The sequence below is a fragment of the Podarcis liolepis genome, assembly GCF_965112155.1.
Source record: "Podarcis liolepis genome assembly, chromosome: 11".
NCBI lineage: Eukaryota > Metazoa > Chordata > Lepidosauria > Squamata > Lacertidae > Podarcis > Podarcis liolepis.
The window spans coordinates 52,798,359-52,820,439 of record NC_139565.1 but is presented as its reverse complement, the minus strand read 5'-3'; the positions used below and the strand labels follow the sequence as shown (position 1 = coordinate 52,820,439).

General features: G+C 46.6%; 1 protein-coding gene across 2 annotated transcripts in view; it reads right to left on the bottom strand.

Annotated features, from left to right (window-relative positions):
• Positions 1-22,081, bottom strand: part of MBD2 (methyl-CpG binding domain protein 2) — a 57,440-nt gene that overhangs the window by 18,250 nt on the left and 17,109 nt on the right. For both annotated transcript variants that reach the window (XM_083466269.1, XM_083466270.1), the window contains exons 2-3: positions 9,134-9,293; positions 5,525-5,662 (exon numbers count right to left, since the gene is read on the bottom strand). In XM_083466269.1, the coding sequence (XP_083322395.1) occupies positions 5,525-5,662; positions 9,134-9,293 (298 nt within the window). The remainder of the gene's footprint in view (positions 1-5,524; positions 5,663-9,133; positions 9,294-22,081) is intronic.

The following is a 22,081-nucleotide window of genomic DNA, read 5'->3' as shown; positions in this document are numbered from 1 at the left end:
GCTTGTGAAGAGGCAGGAGAGGCATGAAGAGGGAGGAGCAAAGGCAGCCACGGAGGCACAATCTCAGATTGCTTGGGATACATCCTGGAGAGGAGGAGACATAGCTGGCTGTGGGGAGGCAGGGACCTTTAGTCTAGGCCAGGCATCCCCAAACTTGGCCCTCCAGATGTTTTGGGACTACAGTTCCCATCATCCCTGGCCACTGGTCCTGTTAGCTAGGGATGATGGGAGTTGTAGTCCCAAAACATCTGGAGGGATGAGTTTGGGGGTGCCTGGTCTAGGCAACTGCTTCATGGGGGCAAGACCTGAATTGCTGTGCTCATTGGGCCTGAAATTCCTGTGCTGATCTGTTTTGCTAAGAAAGAGGTAACTCCAGCTCACTCAAGGTGAATTACTGGTGGCTTGGGTCCTGCCAGGTGCGTTACGGACTATTTGCCCCTTCAGCTCACAGCAGTGGCTCCCCAGAGTTCTTTCCCTGAGTCAACAGTGTGATGCAGTGGCAAACAAAGCTAATGCTATTCTAGGCTGCATCAACAGAAGTATAGTGTCCAGATCAAGGGATGTAATAGTACCACCCTATTTTGCCTCGGTCAGACCACACCTGGAATACTGTGTCCAGTTCTGGGCACCATAATTTAAGAAGGATACTAACAAGCTTGAGGAAGGGTTGATGATCAAGGGTTTGGAAAGCAGGCCTTATGAGGAACAGTTGAAGGAGCTGGCATTTAGTCAGCTTCTACAATATGTGATATTTTCGGTTCTGTTTTTACTGAAGGTTCTGGGGATTGAGAAACTAGGACCTCGGAATGCAAAGCATGCGGCCTGCGGTTGAGCTACAGTCTCCTCGTGATAAGCTCAGCACCGCACAAAATGAAACGAGGTGCTGCGTAGACAAATAGGAAGTCTCATTTATATCAGACAAACCGTCTGTACTCACAAGGATATTGTCTGAGTGGTTCCAAACATGCAAACACTCAAGGCTGGCTCTCTGCTAATGTGGACCGCTTTTAACGCAGGTCTGAATGTCTGAACTGGGCCCCTTCCCTATTCAGCACATTCATACAACAAAGAAAAAGACACTTGATTAACCTGAAGCCTAAAGCTGCTCCCATTTCAGCATTTTTAGACTGCTCCTTAGGTTTCAAAGCTCAGTGCCTTCTTCGCGAGCTTTTCTGCAGAGCTGCCACAGTAACAATGCCTTTGCAGTTCTAGAACACTTAAGAAATCCATGTTGGAGATCTTGTGCTGGGAGCACTGGTCTGTAGCTTCTGGGAAATGGCAGGTAGGGTCTGGAGGACGCTGCTGGACTCAAGAGAAGTCACACCAAATGCTCTTCATTCTTTTGTGCATGGAATGGTCTCCAACATTATGAATATATATACAGAGGGAGAAGTTGCCTTATAAATGAATCATCCCGACTTTGGCTGGAAGCAACTCTTCAAGGTCTCATCAGGCAGAGAGGTCTTCCCCCCATCTCCGCTACTAGGGCCAGATCCAGGAGCAGTTAACCCTGTGTGGGCCACTTTCGACAGGTGGGGTGAGTGAGCCACCTGTCCCTCGCCTGATGTCATTAGGATGCCAGGTGACTGACACTTCAAACTGTGGCTGTGAAAGAAGAATCCAGAGCATGCTCTTAAGTGTGCTCTCATTTTCTCCTTTGCAGCCCTGGCTTGAAGGCAGTGCTTTCCCAATTCAAAGTGCAGATGCAAAGGAACAATCAACCGTGTGCTTAGAAATGCAGGTCTTCCTCTGCAGCAACTTGAATTACCATATTTTTCGCTCTATAAGACGCACCAGAACACAAGACGCACCTAGTTTTTGGAGGAGGAAAACAAGAAAAAAAATATTCTGAATCCCAGAAGCCAGAACAGCAAGAGGGGTCACTGCGCGGTGAAAGCAGCAATCCCTCTTGCTGTTCTGGCTTCTGATAGATGCGCAGCCTGCATTCACTCCATAAGACGCACACACATTTCCCCTTGCTTTTTAGGAGGGAAAAAGTGAATCTTATAGAGCAAAAAATATGGTAGGTGCTTTTTGAATATGATGCCTTTTTCTGTCACCAAGGCGTGCCTCACCCAACACAGCCTATGGGTCAGATGTTCCACACCAATGAAGTGACTGTTGTTTATAGACAGCAGACAGGTGAAGAATCCGAAGTTCTTTAATTTCTGTACTTTATCTTTACTATTCTCTCTTTTAAGTTCTTTTCTGTCTCCTCCTTCTTGTCATTTTCTCTCGTTCCTTTTCCCCTCTTCTTTTCTTTTCTCCCATTCTTTTTCTTTTCCTCCACGCTTTTATTTTATTTAGATTATGGTTGGATGAGAAAAGATACTTGGTATGAAAGTTTTGTATCTCTCTTTATAAACGCTAATTAAATTTATTCAAAAAAGAAGTAGCAGTTCCCCACACAAATGAAGGTGGCAGGGTCCTAATCTGAGATATGGCAGCTGACAAGGCTATACATTACCACTGTGGGAAACTTATCAGAAATCCTCATTAACGTAGGTATTTATGAAAAATATTTGCACCTCACCCTTCCATCTACAATGCAGCTTGCAAAAAAAAATGATATCATAATTGTCAGATAAAATACCACACAATAATATTTACATCACCGTATTATAATAATAATAATAATTATTATTATTATTATTATTAAAACTATTACTTAAAATAAAAGGACAGCGACCCGATAAGGCACAAAAATAAATAGAGGAGGCTTGCCAGAAAAGGGGAGATGGCTAGAGCTCAATGACAGAGCATCTATCTAAAGGCAGTCCTGATGTCTTGCTGTTTACCATATTTTTCTGTGTATAACACGCCCCCCGTGAATAAGGCAACCCCTATTTTGGGGGACTCCAAATTAAGAAAGTGGGGGAAGAAAGCCCAGAGTTATTGAGTTTGGGGGGGTGTCACCAAGAGTTGTTGTGCTTTGGGGGGGGGGACTGCCGAAATACCGCTCACCCGCCTAGCCAACGCTGACAATCACGCACGTCGCCAAAACCACCAATCGTCTGCCCACTCGCCCCCAGCAGCTGCCATAAACCAGCTCAATTGCCGCTGCGGCAGCTACCAGTCACACGCCCAGTTGACACCGAAGTAGCCGATCGGCAGCAGCCCTTGCCGCAGCCACCAATCACCCGCCCAATCACAGCTGACAATATCCTGCTCGCATCTGCAACCAATCGCCCGTGTTCCCCCCCTGCACTATCCATGTATAAGACGACCCTCAATTTTTAACATTATTTTATACTAATAAAAAATCATCTCATCCACAAAAAACAACGGTTAATTGTGGAAGCCACCCAGAATGGCTGGGGTAACCTAGTCAAATGGGCGGTTTTCATCATCATCATCATCATCATTTGCTTTGCATACCAAAAGTCCCAAATTCAGTTCATAGCACCTCCAATAAAAAGGGTCAGTTATCAGGGTGACAGGGAAGACCACTGTCTTGAGATTTTGCCGTACAGCTCATCCATTTGTGTACACAAGTCATACAATCACTGTGTATACACGTTTTCTTGGAAAGAAACAATAGAACTGGAAGAGTTGGAACAGGCATAGGCACACTCAGCCCTCCAGCTGTTTTGGGACTACAACTCCCATGATCCCTAGCTAACAGGACCAGTGGTCAGGGATGATGGGAACTGTAGTCCCAAAACATCTGGAGAGCCAAATTTGCCTATGCCTGAGTTGGAAGTTACCCCAAGGGTCACCTAGTCCAACTCTGCAATGCAGGCATCTCAACTAAAGGATCCATGGCAGATGGTCCTCCAGCCTCTGCTTAAAAACCTCCATGGAAATAGAGTCCACCAGCTCCCAAGGGAGTCCGTTCCACTGTTGAACAACAGCTCTCACTGTGGAAATATACAAGGTAACAGCCAGACCCACAACAGAACCCATATTACCCACATCTCCTTTCTAACAGACCAGATCATGCCTTCTGCTGGAGAACTGAAAGAGTTTCTCCCACAGGCCTCCAAAGTCATCTCGAAGGGTTAACCTATTTTAGGAGGACCTAACCAGGATTAGGGACGCGGGTGGCGCTGTAGGTAAAACCTCAGTGCCTAGGGCTTGCCGATCGTATGGTCGGCGGTTCGAATCCCCGCAGCGGGGTGAGCTCCCGTCTTTCGGTTCCAGCTCCTGCCCACCTAGTAGTTTGAAAGCACCCTTAAGTGCAAGTAGATAAATAGGTACCGCTTTATAGCGGGAAGGTAAACGGCGTTTCCGTGTGCTGCGCTGGTGCCGGCTCGCCAGAGCAGCTTCGTCACACTGGCCACGTGACCCGGAAGTGTCTCCGGACAGCGCTGGCCCCCGGCCTCTTAAGTGAGATGGGCGCACAACCCTAGAGTCGGACACGACTGGCCCGTACGGGCAGGGGTACCTTTACCTTTAATCATCCAGGAAGATCAAAAGGACTTCCAACGTGATGCATCTGGGAGGCAGAGAAGAAACAGACATCCAGGAAAGCCTTTGACTCACCCCCCCCCCCAAAAAAAAAGCTCCCGGTGAACCAAGAGTATGGGCTCGCAGGATATGTGAAATGTCAAGATCCTCACACAGGCCCAAAAAACCATGACCTGGTCCTAAGGCTGCAATCCGAACGGGAAGTTCAAGCCCCAGCAATACCAGTGGAACTTCTGAATAAAAACAGTTCTGAGAGGAAGCTCTTTACGGTGCCCCAGAATACAAGATGCAGAGGTGTAGTGGTTAGAGTATCAGACTAGAAAAAGGGAGAGGCGGCTTCGAATCCTTACTCAGTCATGAAGCTCAATGGGTGACCTTGGGTTAGTCACCATCTGTCAGCCTCACAAGGCTATTGTGAGGGTGGGATCATGTAGCCTTGAGCTCTTCCTGGAGGAAAGGTGAGTGATAAATGCAATAAATAAAAATAAATTAGCTTTCATAACTTTCTTATTTCTTTCGTTGAGTTGTTGGAACACTTTGTTAGCCTTGTTTGTTACACATTTAAAATGAGCCAGTCATTTAAATAATTTTGCATTGTTTTTCCTTCATACAAAATAAATTTTTCTGTCTAAATTACCGTATTTTTCGCTCCATAAGACGCACCAGACCATAAGACGCACCTAGTTTTTGGAGGAGGAAAACAAGAAAAAAAATATTCTGAATCTCAGAAGCCAGAACAACAAGAGGGATCACTGCGCAGCGAAAGCAGTGATCTCTCTTTCTGTTCTGGCTTCTGGGATAGCTGCACAGCCTGCATTCACTCCATAAGACGCACACACATTTCCCCTTACTTTTTAGGAGGGAAAAAGTGAGTCTTATAGAGCAAAAAATACGGTATATAAAAAAGTATTAATGCGAAGCATCTTGCACATTAAGCATCGTGTCGATTTTGTATTTCTGTAATAAAAATGGAATACAGTGGTGGATATTTGACCACAACTGTCAATTGGCAGGTGTCCCAGTATTTCACGTCATTTCCTCTGTGTCAAAATAGTTTCCAATTGCTGTCCTTCTGGGCCGTATCAGCCCCAAACCACCCATCGTCCCCAGTTACCTGTCTGGGCTGTTCAATCACTCGCTGTGGATCAGACTTCACTTTGTTGCTAGGATGGTTGGTAACTTTGGTGACCGGCTGTTTAAAAATAGACGCCGTTTGTCTGATTGGCAGCGTTGTGTTTAAATCTGGTTTGCCCTATTCGAAGACAGGAGAAAACCACATGTTATCGCACAGCTGATAAGCAGAACGGGGAAACAAGAGAAGTTATTACATGGCTGGTAATCACGGCAGGACATGCAAGAACTTGCTCGTATTTTTCTCCTGAACACCAAACGTTTTTTTAAAGAAAGAGTCACCATGATAAAATACGCTTTGAGGAAATTTCATACACCAGCTTACCTATGCATGTATGGCAAGGGTGGAGGCAAATGTGGCCCTCCAAGCCTTTTTACCTGGCCCTCGGGACTCTCACTACATCACAGCCACACACCCTCTGTAGTCCCTGCTTCACATCCTACATAAGATTTCTGCCTGGTTGGAATTCTGATAATACAGGGGTCAGCAAACTTTTTCAGCAGGAGGCCGGTCCACTGTCCCTCAGACCTTGTGGAGGGCCAGACTATATTTGGGGGGGGGGGATGAATGAATTCCTATGCCCCACAAATAACCCAGAGATGCATTTTAAATAAAAGGACACATTCTACTCATGTAAAAACACGCTGATTCCCGGACTGTCCAGGGGCAAGATTTAGATTGCAGTCGGGCCGGATCCAGCCCCCGGGCCTTAGTTTGCCTACCCATGTGATAATGACTTTTGCTTTATCTTTTGCTTGTTTTTCACCTGGAGCCAAGCTGAAAGAACATACATAGAACATTTTCCATAGCAGCCAAAAGCACCCCCTTCCTGGAGTGGTTTTCCAGGATCACATTGGAAGGGGGCTGTAACTGCCTGGAATGCTGATTTCCTGTGAGGTCAATCAGTGATCCAATTGGCAGGGAACACCCATGTGACTGATCTGGGAAAGTATTGCCTCACTTTGCTTTGTTTTGACCTCAGTGATGTCTTCACATCACCGAACCTGACAGGATATATAGCATTCACCTGACTGTCTAGGGCAGGGGTCAGCAAACTTTTTCAGCAGGGGGCCAGTCCCCTGTCCCTCAGACCTTGTGGGGAGCTGGACTATATTTCTGGGGGAAATTGAACGAATTCCTAAGCCCCACAAATAACTCAGAGATGCATTTTAAATAAAAGCACACATTCTACTCCTGTAAAAACACGCTGATTCCCGGACCGTCCGCGGGCCAGATTTAGAAGGCAGTTGGGCCGGATCCAGCCCCTGTGCCTTAGTTTGCCTACCCATGGTCTAGGGCAGTGGTTCTCAACCTGTGGGTCCCCAGATGTTGTTGCACTACAACTCCCATCATCCCTGAGCTCTGGCCTTGCTAGCTAGGGAGTTGTAGTTCAACAACATCTGGGGACCCACAGGTTGAGAAAGGCTGGTCTAGGGTCACTAAGGAAGGGGAAAGAGGACAAAACAGCACTGAAACAGCTTTAGAAGATGATTAGCCAGCCATGATGCCTATGCTCTGTCGCCACAGTGAGGGGCAGAAATGCATCTGAATACCAGTTGCTGAAAAACCCAGGAAGGGAGAGGGGTCTTGTGTTCGAATCCTGCTTGCAGGTTTCCCACAGGCCTCTGGTTGGCCACTGTGAGAACAGGATGAAGGACTTGATGGTCCATTGGCCTGATCCAGCAAGCCCTTCTTATATTTTTACGAGAGAAGTAATGGCTCCATTCCTAATTTATTACCCATCAATCAGCCTTCAACAAATATCTTGATATTTGTTGATATACAAAATCTAAGAAAAACAGTCACAAAGCAACAACTAAACAGAAGATCATAGAATCCCAGAGTCAGAGGGACCCCTGCAATGCGGGAATGTTTTGCCCAACAAGGGGCTTGAACACACAACCCTGAGATTACGAGTCTTCTGCTCTTACCAACTGAGCTAGCAAGGCAGAAGTGTCCTGAAACAATACAAAGCGGACACCTGTTGGCAGAGGCCTCTTTGCGCAGCTGGAAAAGCTTGTCAGAACAAGATTGCTCTCTGTTTGCATCCTTGTAGGTGCAGCAGGGCACTCCAGTGATTTCTCGACAGAAATGCTGTTCCGCAGAACAGGGGCAGCCACACTGAAAGCCCTGCTCTGAGACAGACCTGTCTCAGCAACCGAAAAAAGATTCCTGCGCCAAATAATACTGATCCACCATGCAAATGTAACGAGCTACTACTTCTGTTCTGCCAGCACAAGAGGAGAACTACCCCACTCCTTTCCCCTGCAGACCCTTTCCTGTGCACCCTCTCTAAATCAGGCCCAGGGGGAGATGGGAGCCTCTGGAGAAGATCTCCCGGTATGCCCCATGGAGGACCTTAAGGTCCATAAATAGCAACACCCTAGAGGTCCCAGGCCCTAAGGAAGTCAGATTAGCCTCAACCAGAGCCAGGGCCTTTTCAACACTGGCTCCGGAGCCTGGTGGAACGCTCTGTCTCATGAGACCAGAGCCCTGCAGGATCTGATTTCTTTCTGCAGGGCCTGTAAGACAGAGTTGTTCCGCCTGCCCTTCGGCTTGGAATCAACTTGATCCCCTCCCCCCCTTTCCTTTCTCCTTCTGTGATGGAACTCCTATTTGGGGACTTCCCTGGCTTTTTTCTGGCCCACGTAGGACCAGCCTTGGTGAAGACTTGACGTTTTCATCCCCAAAAAGTTTTTGATTTGAGTTTCCGTTGAAATGAGGCTGTATTTTAATGTTTTAATGTTGTCTTTTAATCTTGTTTTTAAGTTGTATTTCAATCAATTTGTTTTTATATTGGGTGTTAGCCACCCTGAGCCTGGTCTAGGCTGGGGAGGGCGGGGTATAAATAAAAAATATTATTATTATTATTATTTATTATTATTATTATCTGGGGAGGAGAGAGAGAATGGAGGTGCCAGTGGGTCAATGGAATGCCAAACCACTTTGAATTCAGCCCATTGAGTTTCTGCCATTTGCAGGGAGGATAAGAGCGATACAGATCATTGATCTCTTAACTACTGGAATCCTGGTCTGAAGATCGGCCCCTGCAATACCCTTTAATGTACACACCGGCAAGACGCAGCCTTCCTGCCAAAAAACCTACTTTTGCTCCCCCGATAACAAACGGCATTGACAACATTGTGAAAATGCACCAGGTTATCTCTTGGCATCACCTGTCGCATCAAAATGTTCCCTGGAAGTGTTTTGTCAGCCTTATCGTTGTTCATCATACAGATGGAAAGCACAGACATTTGGTACCTTTGATTGTACACGCAGAAGTTTTGTGGAATTATTTTCAAGGGTTATGTTCCAGGCTTACTTCTATTTATTTTGTCACTGCCGGAGCGTTGAAAAAAAAATGAAATGAAAAACGAAAACCCAAGCAAACACCTCCATCACTGATCAAGATAAATGCAAAGATGTCAGGGAGAAGCTGATAGGAGGTGTGAACAAACAAAGACACTTGTTCCTTTAAATCTATGTGTGTGTGTGTGTGTGTGTGAGAGAGAGAGAGAGAGAGAGAGAGAGAGAGAGAGATGTCAAAGTTTATGGAACTGACACATCTATAAAGTGTGCTTGCGAACAAACCTTGTTTTGACTGAGCGAATCATTCCTTAACCTCTGCTTGTTCTTCTGTAATTTACTAGGCATCATCTTCCCTGTCCTGAAGTCAAAACTGCTGAGGTCAACAGTGTTCCCCAAGTATCTCGACAACTGGGGCTTGCTTCGGAATTTCTTCCCACTCGGACTGCAAATATAAAGAACAGGAGAATGAGAAATGCTTTATTCAGAACTTAATACCCCTGGCTGGATCAGGCCAAGGTAAGGTAAAGGTAAAGTGACCCCTGACCATTAGGTCCAGTCATGACCGACTCTGGGGTTGTAGCACTCATCTTGCTTTATTGGCCGAGGGAGCCGGCGTACAGCTTCCGGGTCATGTGGCCAGCATGACTAAGCAGCTTCTGGCGAACCAGAGCAGCGCACGGAAACACCGTTTACCTTCCTGCCGGAGTGGTACCTATCTATCTACCTGCACTTTGACGTGCTTTCAAACTGCTAGGTTGGCAGGAGCAGGGACCGAGCAACGGGAGCTCACCCCGTCGTGGGGATTTGAACCGCCGACCTTCTGATTGGCAAGCCCTAGGCTCTGTGATTTAACCCACAGCGCCACCCGCGTCCCAACAGATCAGGCCAAAGGCCCACCTAAATCCAGCATCCTGTGGCCAACCAGTTGCCTGCAGGAAAAACTGCAAGCCAGACCCAACACAGAGGCACTTTCACCGCCATGGTTTCCAGTAACTGGCATTGTGGAGCTTTTAACACACGTCTTTTTCTGCCCAAAGGCCACATTTCCTTATAAGCAACCTTTTTTCCCGCCAGGGGTGGGGTGGGGAGACATGACAAGCCGGGCCAGCGTCTAAAGGACAGTAAAGGAATAGTTATGACCTTCCTATGTACAGCAGTTACAATCCAGCTGTGCAAAGGTCAGAGGTTTAAACATATTTCCATCCTTTGTTCAAGGACACATTCCAGCCAGACAAAAGTAGTCACCGAAGGCACCAAGTTAAGCCAAGGAAGGGAAGAATCCTGAACGCTGGAGGAATAGTACTGAATAACCACATTCAGACTGCCGGTAAGAGGTTCCCTGAGCTTGCAACAGATTCATTCCTGACCACTGAGCCTACACCAGTCCCTAGATCAGTAATTGATTTACAATATATAATTGATACGTACTAATTGATTTGTATCACTAATAGATTGTGATTATTTTACTGTTAGGCTGCCAGTCAGTGTGCCTTTTATTTTTTTGTCAGTGATGTTTTGCAACGTGTTTCTAATGTTGTACAACACTCTGAGATCTTTCAATAAAGGGCAGTATATAAACCGACTAAATACAAAACAACTTTTTCATCCTTTGCTTCAGCACAAAAAAGGAGAGGGGCAGAGTAGGTTACAAACACCACCTATAAGACTGATTGTAAACCCAAGGACCAGGGCCAGAAGTCATAACACCAAAGGAAAGGGGAGTGGGAGGGAAGAGGAAGAAAGCAAGCTTGGGAACCGTTTTTTTCATTAACCGAAGTCTTACAATGACCAGCTGGAATTGAAAGCTGTCAAGACAAGGCCGCTAAAGTTGCTGGTCTTTCGGCGGAGATTTGTGTTGGCCAAGCCTGCTTTAAAAGAAAAATGAAGGGGCATCTGGGCTTCTAAAGGTAAAGGTAAAGGGACCCCTGACCATTAGGTCCAGTCATGACCGACTCTGGGGTTGCGGTCCTCATCTCGCTTTACTGGCCAAGGGAGCCGGCGTTTATCCGCAGACAGCTTCCGGGTCATGTGGCCAGCATGACTAAGCTGCTTCTGGCGAACCAGAGCAGCGCATGGATATGCAGTTTACCTTCCCGCTGGAGTGGTACCTACTTATCTACTTGCACTTTGACATACTTTCGAACTGCTAGGTTGGCAGGAGCAGGGACCGAGCAACGGGAACTCACCCCATCGCAGGGATTCGAACCACCAACCTTCTGATCAGCAAGTCCTGGGCTCTGTGGTTTAACCCACAGCTCCACCCGTGCCCCATCTGGGCTTCTACCAGGGGTTTAAACAACATCTTTGCAGCCAATCCACACTTTGCAGCACCAGGAACACTTGCTTTTACGCTTCTGTTTGGACCACGCACATGGTTTACAAAGAGGAGCTGTGTATCTCCAAATACTTTGCAGAAAGGGCAAGGCAGACACACGCTTACCAGTGTGTCCTTGGAACACGCCTAATGTGCATTTAGGGGAACATGCACCACTCCTTTGCACTCTGCGTGGTCTCCACAGGAAACACCAGGGCAAAAACGCAGCCAGCTGGCTGCCATAAAATGTGCAATCAACCCTGCTCTGCAGTGAACAGGACGTGAGTAGGACGTGAGAAATTCAGGTTCTGGTTTCTACTGAACCAAGCAGCTCAGTGGGTGGATTCTGGCAAATCACCATCTCTCAGCCTAAGCTCCCTTGCCAGATACAGTAGTTACCGTATTTTTCGTCCCATAGGACGCTCCGTCCCATAGGACGCACCTAGTTTTTTCTGGGGGGGGAATAAAGGGAAAAAAATTCCTTTATTTCCCCCCCCCAAGCAGGTCGGGGAAACAGAACCAGGTCGAGGAACAGCGGGATGGCGGCGCTGCGCCTCCCTGCTGTCCCCCGAGCTTGTGGGGCTGGCCGATGTCTGCCCCGCGTGAGGGGCGCTCTGCATCAGGGCGCCCCCCCTGCGGGGTGGCAGGCTGCTATCCGCAGCGTGAGAAGCCTTGTGGGGAACTCCTGCAAGGCTCCCCACGCTGCGGATGTCTGTCTGGCGCAGGGGGCGCTCTGCTTCAGGGCACCCCGCCCGCCAGGCGGCAGGCTGCTATCCGCAGCGTGGGGAGCCTTGCGGGGAACTCCTGCAAGGCTCCCCACGCTGCGGATGTCTGCCTGGCGCGGGGGGTGCTCTGCTTCAGGGCGCCCCTCGCGCTGGGCAGCAGGCTGCTATCCGCAGCCTAGACATCCCTGCCGGACCTCCCGTAGGGCTGCCTAGACTGCAGATGTGTTCCTGAAGCCTGGAGAGCGAGAGGGGTCGGTGCGCACCGACCCCTCTCGCTCTCCAAGCTTCAGCGAAAGCCTGCATTCGCCCCATAGGACGCACCCAGATTTCCCCTTCATTTTTGGAGGGGAAAAAGTGCGTCCTATAGGGCGAAAAATACGGTAAATATAGCAAAAAAAATCCAATTCACTTTTTGGGGAGGAACTGTTTGACCCCCTCCGGGGTATCCCACAGTTTATTTGAGATACTTCCTAATGGAGATAGCTGCCATGTTCAAAATTCATCAAGACCTCATTCACACATTCTTGTCCATCACCCAGTTTTCATCCACTTGACAACTGCCAATTGAGTGCAAGCACCGATGGGGGTGAAAATGCTGCCATTGAGCTGATGCATAAGATCCACGACAGCTCATTCACACACAGTGCCACTGCCAAACAATGAGCATGTGCATCAAGCCCCAAGTGTTGAGCAGCTGAGTGACAAGGGATCAATACTTGTGCGAACCCGCCTACAGACGCTACTGGACGTGCTCATTCTCATCAAAGACCTCTTGCACCTTTGCAGCTTGGCTAAAACGGTCCTCAAAAAGATTGCAGGCGTCTGACAGCATACAAAAGGATTCTGCCTTTTCAAACGCAGTTCAGAAGCTTGTTCTTCAGGGCAAGTGCCCAGAGATCAGGTATTCTCTTTGCAATGCGGCTTTGAAGCTTCCACAAAGCCACGTGGCTCCAGTGAGCTGAAGTGGTGTGACTCTTTTTTTGCAGAGCGTTAGGATTCCTAGGCTCACACAAAAGATTCAGAATGAAAGTGGCGCCGCTTTAAAATAGACGTTTCGAAATTAAAACTGCACTTACAGGTTCCTGATACACGTCTCCTTAAATATACAGTGGGTTACATACGCTTCAGGTTACATACGCTTCAGGTTATAGACTCTGCTAACCCAGAAATAGTGCTTCAGGTTAAGAACTTTGCTGCAGGATGAGAACAGAAATCATGCTCCGGCAGCGCGGCAGCAGCAGGAGGCCCCATTAGCAAAAGTGGTGCTTCAGGTTAAGAACAGTTTCAGGTTAAGTACGGACCTCCGGAACGAATGAAGTACTTAACCCGAGGTACCACTGTATAACTAAACCATAAAGCAGTTTTCTCCTCCTAGTTTCCTTTGCTGACTAAAGCCACTGTTGTTTCACAGGCCTCCCGGCGCAATAAAAAAAAGAAAAGCATGCACAGCCACTGGCCAGAGCTGATGCGAACTGTAGTTTAGCAACATCTGGAGGGCCAAAGGTTTCCCCAGCACCTGCTTCTAACCATTTGCAGCATGCTGGCTCTCTGGATGCTTTTACAAGTTCCTTCCGTCTCCATGCACTTTGGAAGGGCGAAGGCCCCTGCAACGGGCACACAGATCAGACGGCACAGCTCGCTGGAACCCGGTAATAATTTGCAACAGGTTCAGAAGTACAGCAGATGTGAATGGGGTTTGTGTGGAGGAAGTAGAACTATCTAGCAAAATTCAGAACATCTGGATGAAATATGGACAGAAATACTGCTAAAAAAAAAAAGATTAAATGCCTGTTTTAAGAACCAGGTTCCTATTATTTCCCTTTATAAAACCAATGTTTCAGAAGAAGGCTTGAAGAGGAAGTCCACCCAATAAAACCACTTGAAAAGAGATACTCTGTTCAGATGGACTTTTTAAAAAATTACACGGTGGCTCTTGCTACTGTAATTAGTCAAGGAACCAGCCTCAGTTAATAAGGCCATTCATTCATGTGGGTGACACATCATTTCCTAATGTGAAAGACCAGTCATACTATCTCTCCTCCTCCACACACAAGATAGATAACCTTCCATCTGCCACAAATAGGGCGTCATTCAACTATGCTAAAATCACACACACACACCCTGCAGCCCTCGTTCTCTTAGATTCAAGTGGGTGGCTAGGGCAGCTCAGGCAGCTCACCTTCGTGCAATGGTAGAGGCTTGGCTAGAAAGCTTCAAGGCCACAGCCGCTACACAAAAGGATTGAAGAAAAAGAAATATGAATTGGATTGGCCCCGCTCTGTAGGCTGGGAGCAGCTAGAAGCCAGGTGGAGTCACATATCTTTGAAAAGTGTAGACTCGCACATGCCGGCCAGCTTCTGTTTCGACTTGAAATATTTGTTTTGGGCTTCTCAGCAGTTCGTAAAGGCAGGAAGCGGGCAGGAGGAGCGTCGGTCCAAAATGGTACCCATCGAAGAGGCGCCAGAACTGCGCTCCAGCACGGTCCGGCTGAAAAAAGCACTGCCTATCCTTGTATCATCAGCAGCAGCACCAAACATTTTTCACTGGGGCTCATGGGAGTTGAAATATACTTGGGAGTCGAGAGTGGATTTCATGCTCTTTATTCAGCTCATAGTGGTGAGGAGGAATGGAAGTTCCCCCAGAATGTCTGCTTTATATACATTATTTACACAATGGGCCCCACGTAATTGGCTAATTCCGGGATTCTCCTGTAGGCCAATCAGGTTGTGGGTTCACTTCCACCTGGAGCTGGATTGGGTGGCTCCTGTGGACCAATCAGACTGCTGCATTCTGAATCCTATTGTTCTAGGACCAATCAGACTGCTGCATTTTGGATCCTATTCAACTCAGTACATAACAGGAGTTGTCGTCCAAAACATCTGGGAGGTGCCAGGTTCGCAAAAAGGCCCTCTAAAGAACCTCCGGGCCTTTATGGAAGAGTTGCTGCTTTTCAAACAACCAGGAAGCCACCACAGCACACCCTGTTGCCTTAAACAACACCTCTGCAATCTCATCTCTTTCAGCGGGTTTGCACAGCGCAACTGCGTCAGAAGGCAAACAAGCCTGTTGACAAGGGACAGGTAGGCACCAGCTCCCAGCTCCATTTCCCTGGCCGCAACGCCCCTGACAGCAGGTTTTCCAGACGCCGCCTTTGCAGCTTGGAATGCACAACCCAATACTTAAAAGTGAAGGATTTGCTCAGTCAGAGGGAACCAAGCTTGAAAGGGAAACTTCGTCGAGTACAACAGCACTTGAAGGCTTGCTTCCCCACTGCCAAACCCCATTACCTAAGAGTCAAAACACACACCCGCTGCCGTGCAACAAGCTCAGATTACCTTTCACTGCAAAGATCATGAAAAGCACTCATCACATTCAACTAGCAACAACGGCGCTCGTGCCGGCCGACAGTTTTGAGGCTAGCAATGGTGCAACTGTTAAAAGTCCCTGGTCTTTTGCTGGTGCATTCACTGCTCTGCCCACTTCTGGCCCTCAGAAGCTGGCCCAGAAGGAAATGCGGCCCTCGGTCTGAAAATGGTTCCACATTCCTGCTTTTAACAGTCTTGCAGGAAAAAAAGGAAGCTCAAGCAAGCAGCTGCTTTTACCTCTGTCAAAAATTCCCGTTTTTTGTTCAACCACTGAATTGTCTTGCGTCTGGGCACCCGAGAGAGAGAAAAAGTGGGCTGCTGCAGTGTGATTTGGCGCAGTGTAGGAGCTAAGAGACCAGGTTTGAGTGCACACTTTACCTTTACAATGCCTTCAAACAGTGTTCAAAACTAGCCATGTGCCAGGAGCATTTTGCACTGAGCTATCAGCCACTTGCAGCCACATGAAGATGCCTGGGCGCATGACGTCTCCGCCATCTGGAGGTGCATGCCTGGGAATTGCTGGATCTTTATGTTTTCATACACTAATACCCCATCCTGTAGAATTCTATCAGTTATATTTTATTGGCATAATCAGATTGAATTCCAGGAATCAAAATGCCTTTTCTGTGCAGCTTGAGCAGGAGCAGTGAACAACGGTATAGCTTATTGTTGAAGCTCGTCTCCACTTACCCCATACTGCCCTGCTCACAGTTGCAAAGAATGGTCCGTTTCACCATTAAGAAAAAGAGGTCGGAATAGGCCATGTGGAATGTCCCTGGATTAAGGGACTTTTCTTCTTCTCAAAGGTCTTAACCTAGCTGAAGGTTGTCATCTGAACCAGCCAGATGCTGAACTGAGACTCAGTCACCATCAGTCCATCATTTGAAAAATAAGACTTTAGAGCTGTCTTCCCTAAAATGGCAACTAGACATTCAGTTTTGGCGACTGCAACCTTGCTTTGAGGAGCTTATATATCTGAGTTTCTAAAACTGCCTTCAAAGTGTACCCCCCCCAAAAAAAACGGGGGGGCGGGGAGAATTCTGGGCACTGATGTCTACCCCTCACAGAGTTACAATGCCTTTTTTATATAAAAAAAATATTTATAGTATATTGAAACTTTTCAGGGGACACAAAGTGAAAAAATGAAGGGGGAAAACCAAAAAGGTGCTTGAAACTGTAACCCAGTACTATATATAAGTACGATATATATAAGTAATAGATTCAGGTAGGCAGCCGTGTTGGTCTGACGCAGTCGAAATATATAAGAAAATTGTCCAGTAACACCTTAGAGACCAACAAAGTTTGTTCTGGGCATAAGCTTTCATGTGCATGCACACTTCTTCAGATACACTGAAACAGAAGTCACCAGACCTTTATATATAGTGGGAGGGTGGGGTTTTTCTCAGGAGGGTAGTAAGAGATGGGTGATTGATGGGAGATGGGTGGAATTTTTGATTCGAATATATATATGTGTGTGTGTGTGTGTGTGTGTGTGTGTGTGTGTGTAAAGGTACCCCTGCCCATACGGGCCAGTCTTGCCAGACTCTAGGGTTGTGCGCTCATCTCACTTAAGAGGCTGGGAGCCAGCGCTGTCCGCAGACACTTCTGGGTCATGTGGCCAGCGTGACAAGCTGCATCTGGCAAGCCAGCGCAGCACACGGAACGACGTTTAGCTTCCCGCTGGTAAGCGGTCCCTATTTATCTACTTGCACCCGGAGGTGCTTTCGAACTGCTAGGTTGGCAGGCGCTGGGACCGAATGACGGGAGCGCACCCCGCCGCGGGGATTTGAACTGCCAACCATGCGATCAGCAAGCCCTAGGCGCTGAGGTTTTACCCACAGCACCACCCGCGTCTATATATATATATATATATATATATATATATATATATATATCGGTGTATGTATATGTATACATGTATGTATGTATCTAATGTTATTATTCCAATGAGTATACAGTTATTAACAAGGCATTATAATATTTGTAAACGCATTCCAAGTGTCATTATATTTTTCCATATACAGTCTTTGTCTAAAAGCAATCTGTTCATATGTTGCAAGAGTCATCATATCTTCCATCCATTGATCAAAGGGAGGCATAGTATTATCGTTACAATGAATCAATATCAGTCTTTCGGAAGACATATAATTAAAAGCCCAGAGCAATTGCATTCAGTAACAAGCAACTGGGAGTGTTAATCGCTACAGACTAACGGCACCTTAGAACTGTAACACACATTAGCAAAATTTACAGTTACAGTAAAGATGCGGGTTTAAGGTAGCAGAAAGATTAAAGGGAAGAGCTTCCCCCAAGAACAAAATAAGCAAGCATATATAGAAACACAGAAGGGACCCCAACGGTCATTCAATCCACCCACCCCCTTGCAATGTTTCAGCAAAATCCATTTCTGTGAAATTTGGAAGTGCTGGTTATTGTCCCTCTTGGAGCAAAACACAGATTTCAGGCGCATGTTAAGCACGTTTCCTCAATCTCAATTAAAGCTCAGTCAAAGACATTGGCTGCGTACACATTACCAGCTTAATACACTGTGAGATTGTTCTTTTGCTCAATTCGGAGCAAAGCTGGTTTGGGATAAAAGGTAAAGGTAAAGGACCCCTGGACGGTTAAGCCCAGTCAAAGGCGACTGTGGGGTTGCAGCACTCATCTCGCGTTCAGGCCGAGGGAGCCAGCATTTGTCTGCAGACAGCATTTGTCATGTGGTCAGCAGGACTAAACCGCTTCTGGTGCAATGGAACACCATGGCGGAAACAAGAGTGCATGGAAATGCCGTTTACCTTCCCGCCACAGCGGTACCTATTTATCTACTTGCACTGGTGTGCTTTCGAACTGCTAGGTTGGCAGGAGCTGGGACAGAGCAACAGGAGCTCATTGTGCAGATTCGAACCGCTGACCTTCTGATCACAGACCACAGTGCCACCCGCGCCCCTGTTTGGGATACAATGCATTGAAACATGGCATTTCATGAGAAATGACAGGATATGTAGATTGTGGCCAAAGCTGCGTGCACACACTGCTTCCCAAACCAGCAGTGGGAGAACACTGTTCACTGAGTAAACAGGAGTGTGTGTGCACAGCCACCCTGAGGTCTTGTGCCATGAGGAGTTTTCAGTGCAGGAAGTGCAGGAAAGCCAAGCAGGCTGCTGGATAAATGCTTAATGGAAATAAAAACCCATACCCCATGCCTTTGTCCACCTCTCAACAATAAGGACTCCATATCCAACAAAGTTCTAAAGAAAACCACACAAGCCTTGAGAATGTGGTTGGAAAATAGAAGCCTCTTTCACAGGGCTAGCTGGGGGGAGAAGACAGTTTGAGAAACTAGAGGAGAGATTTCAGCACAACACTAATTTTCGGCTTTTGAGATGAGCCTGAAATGCAAACTACAATATTCATTCTATACCCACCTCTCTTAGCCCCCCTTTTTAGAATAAATGGCATCTTTGTTCTTTTTAACCTTTCCTCTGCTTTATGTATTTTGCCAAAGTCTGCTTAGGACTTTGGTTTTTCAAAAAAGAAAATCTATATATAATTCATAGAAGAAAAACATTTAAAGGTGGCTTCTAACTATGGCTCCCAAGTATGAAAAAGGAAAAGAGTAATAATGTGAATTCCTATACATTCTATGCCAGTTTGTATCTAGCTAAACAGTTGTGTTCTACATACACACAATATTTCTCTAGTCGCCATCCCACAACTGGCATTTAAATATATACAGAGATTATTTGCAAGATCAAGACCTTAGCTTTGGGATGCTGGAGTCTACAGAAGAACACATCAAACAACAAGCCCCAAGCTGTCTAGTTTGCATTTCATTTAAGGGTTTTTTTGTTTTTGGGGATGTGTTTTTGTGTGTGCGTGTGGGTTTTTTTGCAGAAGACTGACATCATTGCTCAGGGCCTGGGACTGAACGCGCTCATAGCCTGTTTTCCCCCATATGGAATTCCAACATCAAAGGTTCTCTCTACATATTAGGAGGCTCTACAAATTAGCTTCCTCGTGTGGGAAATGTTCAACCTTACTGAAGAACACTAAGAATCTGATCAGCAGCAGTTTCTCAAACCAGCTTGCTGTGGGGCTCCTAAACACATTTACTCAGAAGTAAAACAGCCCTTAATCCCTAGAAAGCTCGTTTGAAGCGGTCATCTCAAAGCGCAAACCTTTGCAGGTTCAGTTTGAAGTAAGATCCACCGAGCGTCATCAATTTACTCCTCAGTAAGTGCATACAGGGTGGCAGTATTACAGTGCAATGCTCTCATGTTTACTCAAAGGTAAAGGTAAAGGGACCCCTGACTGTTATGTCCAGTCGCGGACGACTCTGGGGTTGCAGCGCTCATCTCACTTTACTGGCCGAGGGAGTCGGTGTTTGTCTGCAGACAATTTTTGTGGGTCATGTGGCCAGCAGAAATAAGCTGCTTCTGGCAAAACCAGAGCAGCACATGGAAATGCTGTTTACCTTCCCGCCGGAACAGTACCTATTTATCTACTTGCATTTTGACATGCTTTCTAACTGCTAGGTGGGCAGGAGTAGGGACCGAGCAATGGGAGCTCACCCTGTCACGGGGATTCAAACCGCTGACCGTCTTACTCCCAAGCAAAAGGGTATTGTTGTTGTTTCAAGTTCAGTCTATAATTTTTATTATGATGACCCACCATTTAGCAGCAAGTTCCAGGGCAAGTCAGAAAAATTTAAAATTCAGTGCAGTGGTACCTCAGGTTAAGTACTTAATTTGTTCCAGAGGTCCTTTCTTAACCTGAAACTATACTTAACCTGAAGCACCACTTTAGCTAATGGGGCCTCCCACTGCTGCCGTGCCACCGGAGCATGATTTCTGTTCTCATCCTGAAGCAAAGTTCTTAACCCGAGGTACTATTTCTGGGTTAGCGGAGTCTGTAACCTGAAGCGTCTGTAACCTGAAGCATATGTAACCCGAGGTACCACTGTATCAAAAATAGGGAAAAACAGACTGCAGTCGCGTAGCCTTAAAGTCATGTAGTTCAGGTGTGTCTGCATACACACAGCCCTCCATTCTTCAGTCAGGCAGAAGCACTCAAGGACAAAAGTGGGAGTGGAAAGGGGTGTGGTCTGGGAAGAGGGGTATGGCTTACAGAGAAGGCGTGGCCTAGGAAGAGACCCAAGGGCCACATCTGGCCCTCTGGTCCTGAGATTTCCCCCTTCCTGATATTTGTACTGCAATTCTTGAGCGCTCAAAGTGATTTTCTTATATCTCCAGTTATTCTCACAGTAGCCCTCTCAGGTAGGCTGATGATATTAACCACATATTGCAGCTTATGTAGGTTGGACCTGAGTTGTCATTATGTTATTATTATTTATTACAATTATATACCACCCTATACCCATGCTTCACAAGATAAAATCGCAAAAGAGTACATTGGTACTTTGGGTTACAGTCGCTTCAGGTTACAGACGCTTCAGGTTACAGACTCCACTAACCCAGAAATAGTGCTTCAGGTTAAGAACTTTGCTTCAGGATCAGAACAGAAATCATGCTGTGGCGGCGCAGCGGCAGCAGGAGGCCCCATTAGCTAAAGTGGTGCTTCAGGTTAAGAACAGTTTCAGGTTAAGTACGGACCTCCGGAACGAATTAAGTACTTAACCCGAGGTACCACTGTATTGTTGCATGCCACCCTAAACTCTTCCAGGCTCTTACTCAGGGTTCGTTTTCCTCGGAATGAGGGGCAGGGGAGACTGCAGTGTCTTTAGGGTATGAATTTAACTTACACATATATGCAGCCCAAACCTACAATGGAGGGGCTCACAGCATTAACACCCCAAGAGAGTCGTGCTTCTCTCATAGCTGCAGCCTTAATTTCAAGTAGGAATCAGGCATGGCTCTGTCTCTCCCAGCCTGCGGCTTGCAGCTTCCCACTTCATGGTTCACACACAACTGCCAACTCCGCCTGTGTCATTCTAACTACCAGCGAGTTGCCATTTATATGTTGCTCCCTAAAGAAGTTTTACTGGCTCAGTCATCCTCCTTTTCGGGGAATTAATTAATGATGAAAAACTGGAAGGCAGTGACAGGCCATATACCATATACATGTGTCTTGCAACACACTTTATATTCTTGCAACACACTTCAAACAAAAACAGATATGAAGGGAAACCTTTTGCACACTAAAAATTGGCCCCATCAACTAGTGCTTTCACTGATTAGTCAAACGAGTAAAGCTCTCAGCACTATGAACACCACACATTTATAGCACTAAGATCTACCCAGATCGTTTTCGTATAGCAGTGTCGCACATTTTAATAACCGTCAAGATCATTGGCTTCAATAAGCCAACTTTTGGGGATTGTAAACTTAATCAGCGTTTCATATCTGAAGGCTGGGAAAATCCATTTCTCCTGTGCTACATGGCCTTAGGGATGTATCAGGTACACAGCCTAATACACACATCCACACGAAGAACTCATATGTGATATTGATGGGGAAAGTATGTACTGCAAGCCTAAAAGAAATAATTACAAAATGCAGATGAGTCCAGATTGCAACACACTAATAATACTGTTAACTTGCCTTGTATCTATTGGACTTGCGTAAGATTTCCTTCATAACTGAAGAGTTTTGAAAACCTCTTCCTCCATTTCACTTGCCTTCTCCCCATCTCCGCAACTCAGGGAAGACATGAATGCTCCCAATATCCTAATCATAGTCAGGAGACTGGGGAGAGCTAGATCAGCACCAGAACCAAACTTGCATTGTTTTGAGTTTGCATGGCCCTGAACGCTACACACTTACGTCTGCCTTGCAATCTTTTCTGCAGTCTCGGGCAAGTCACAACC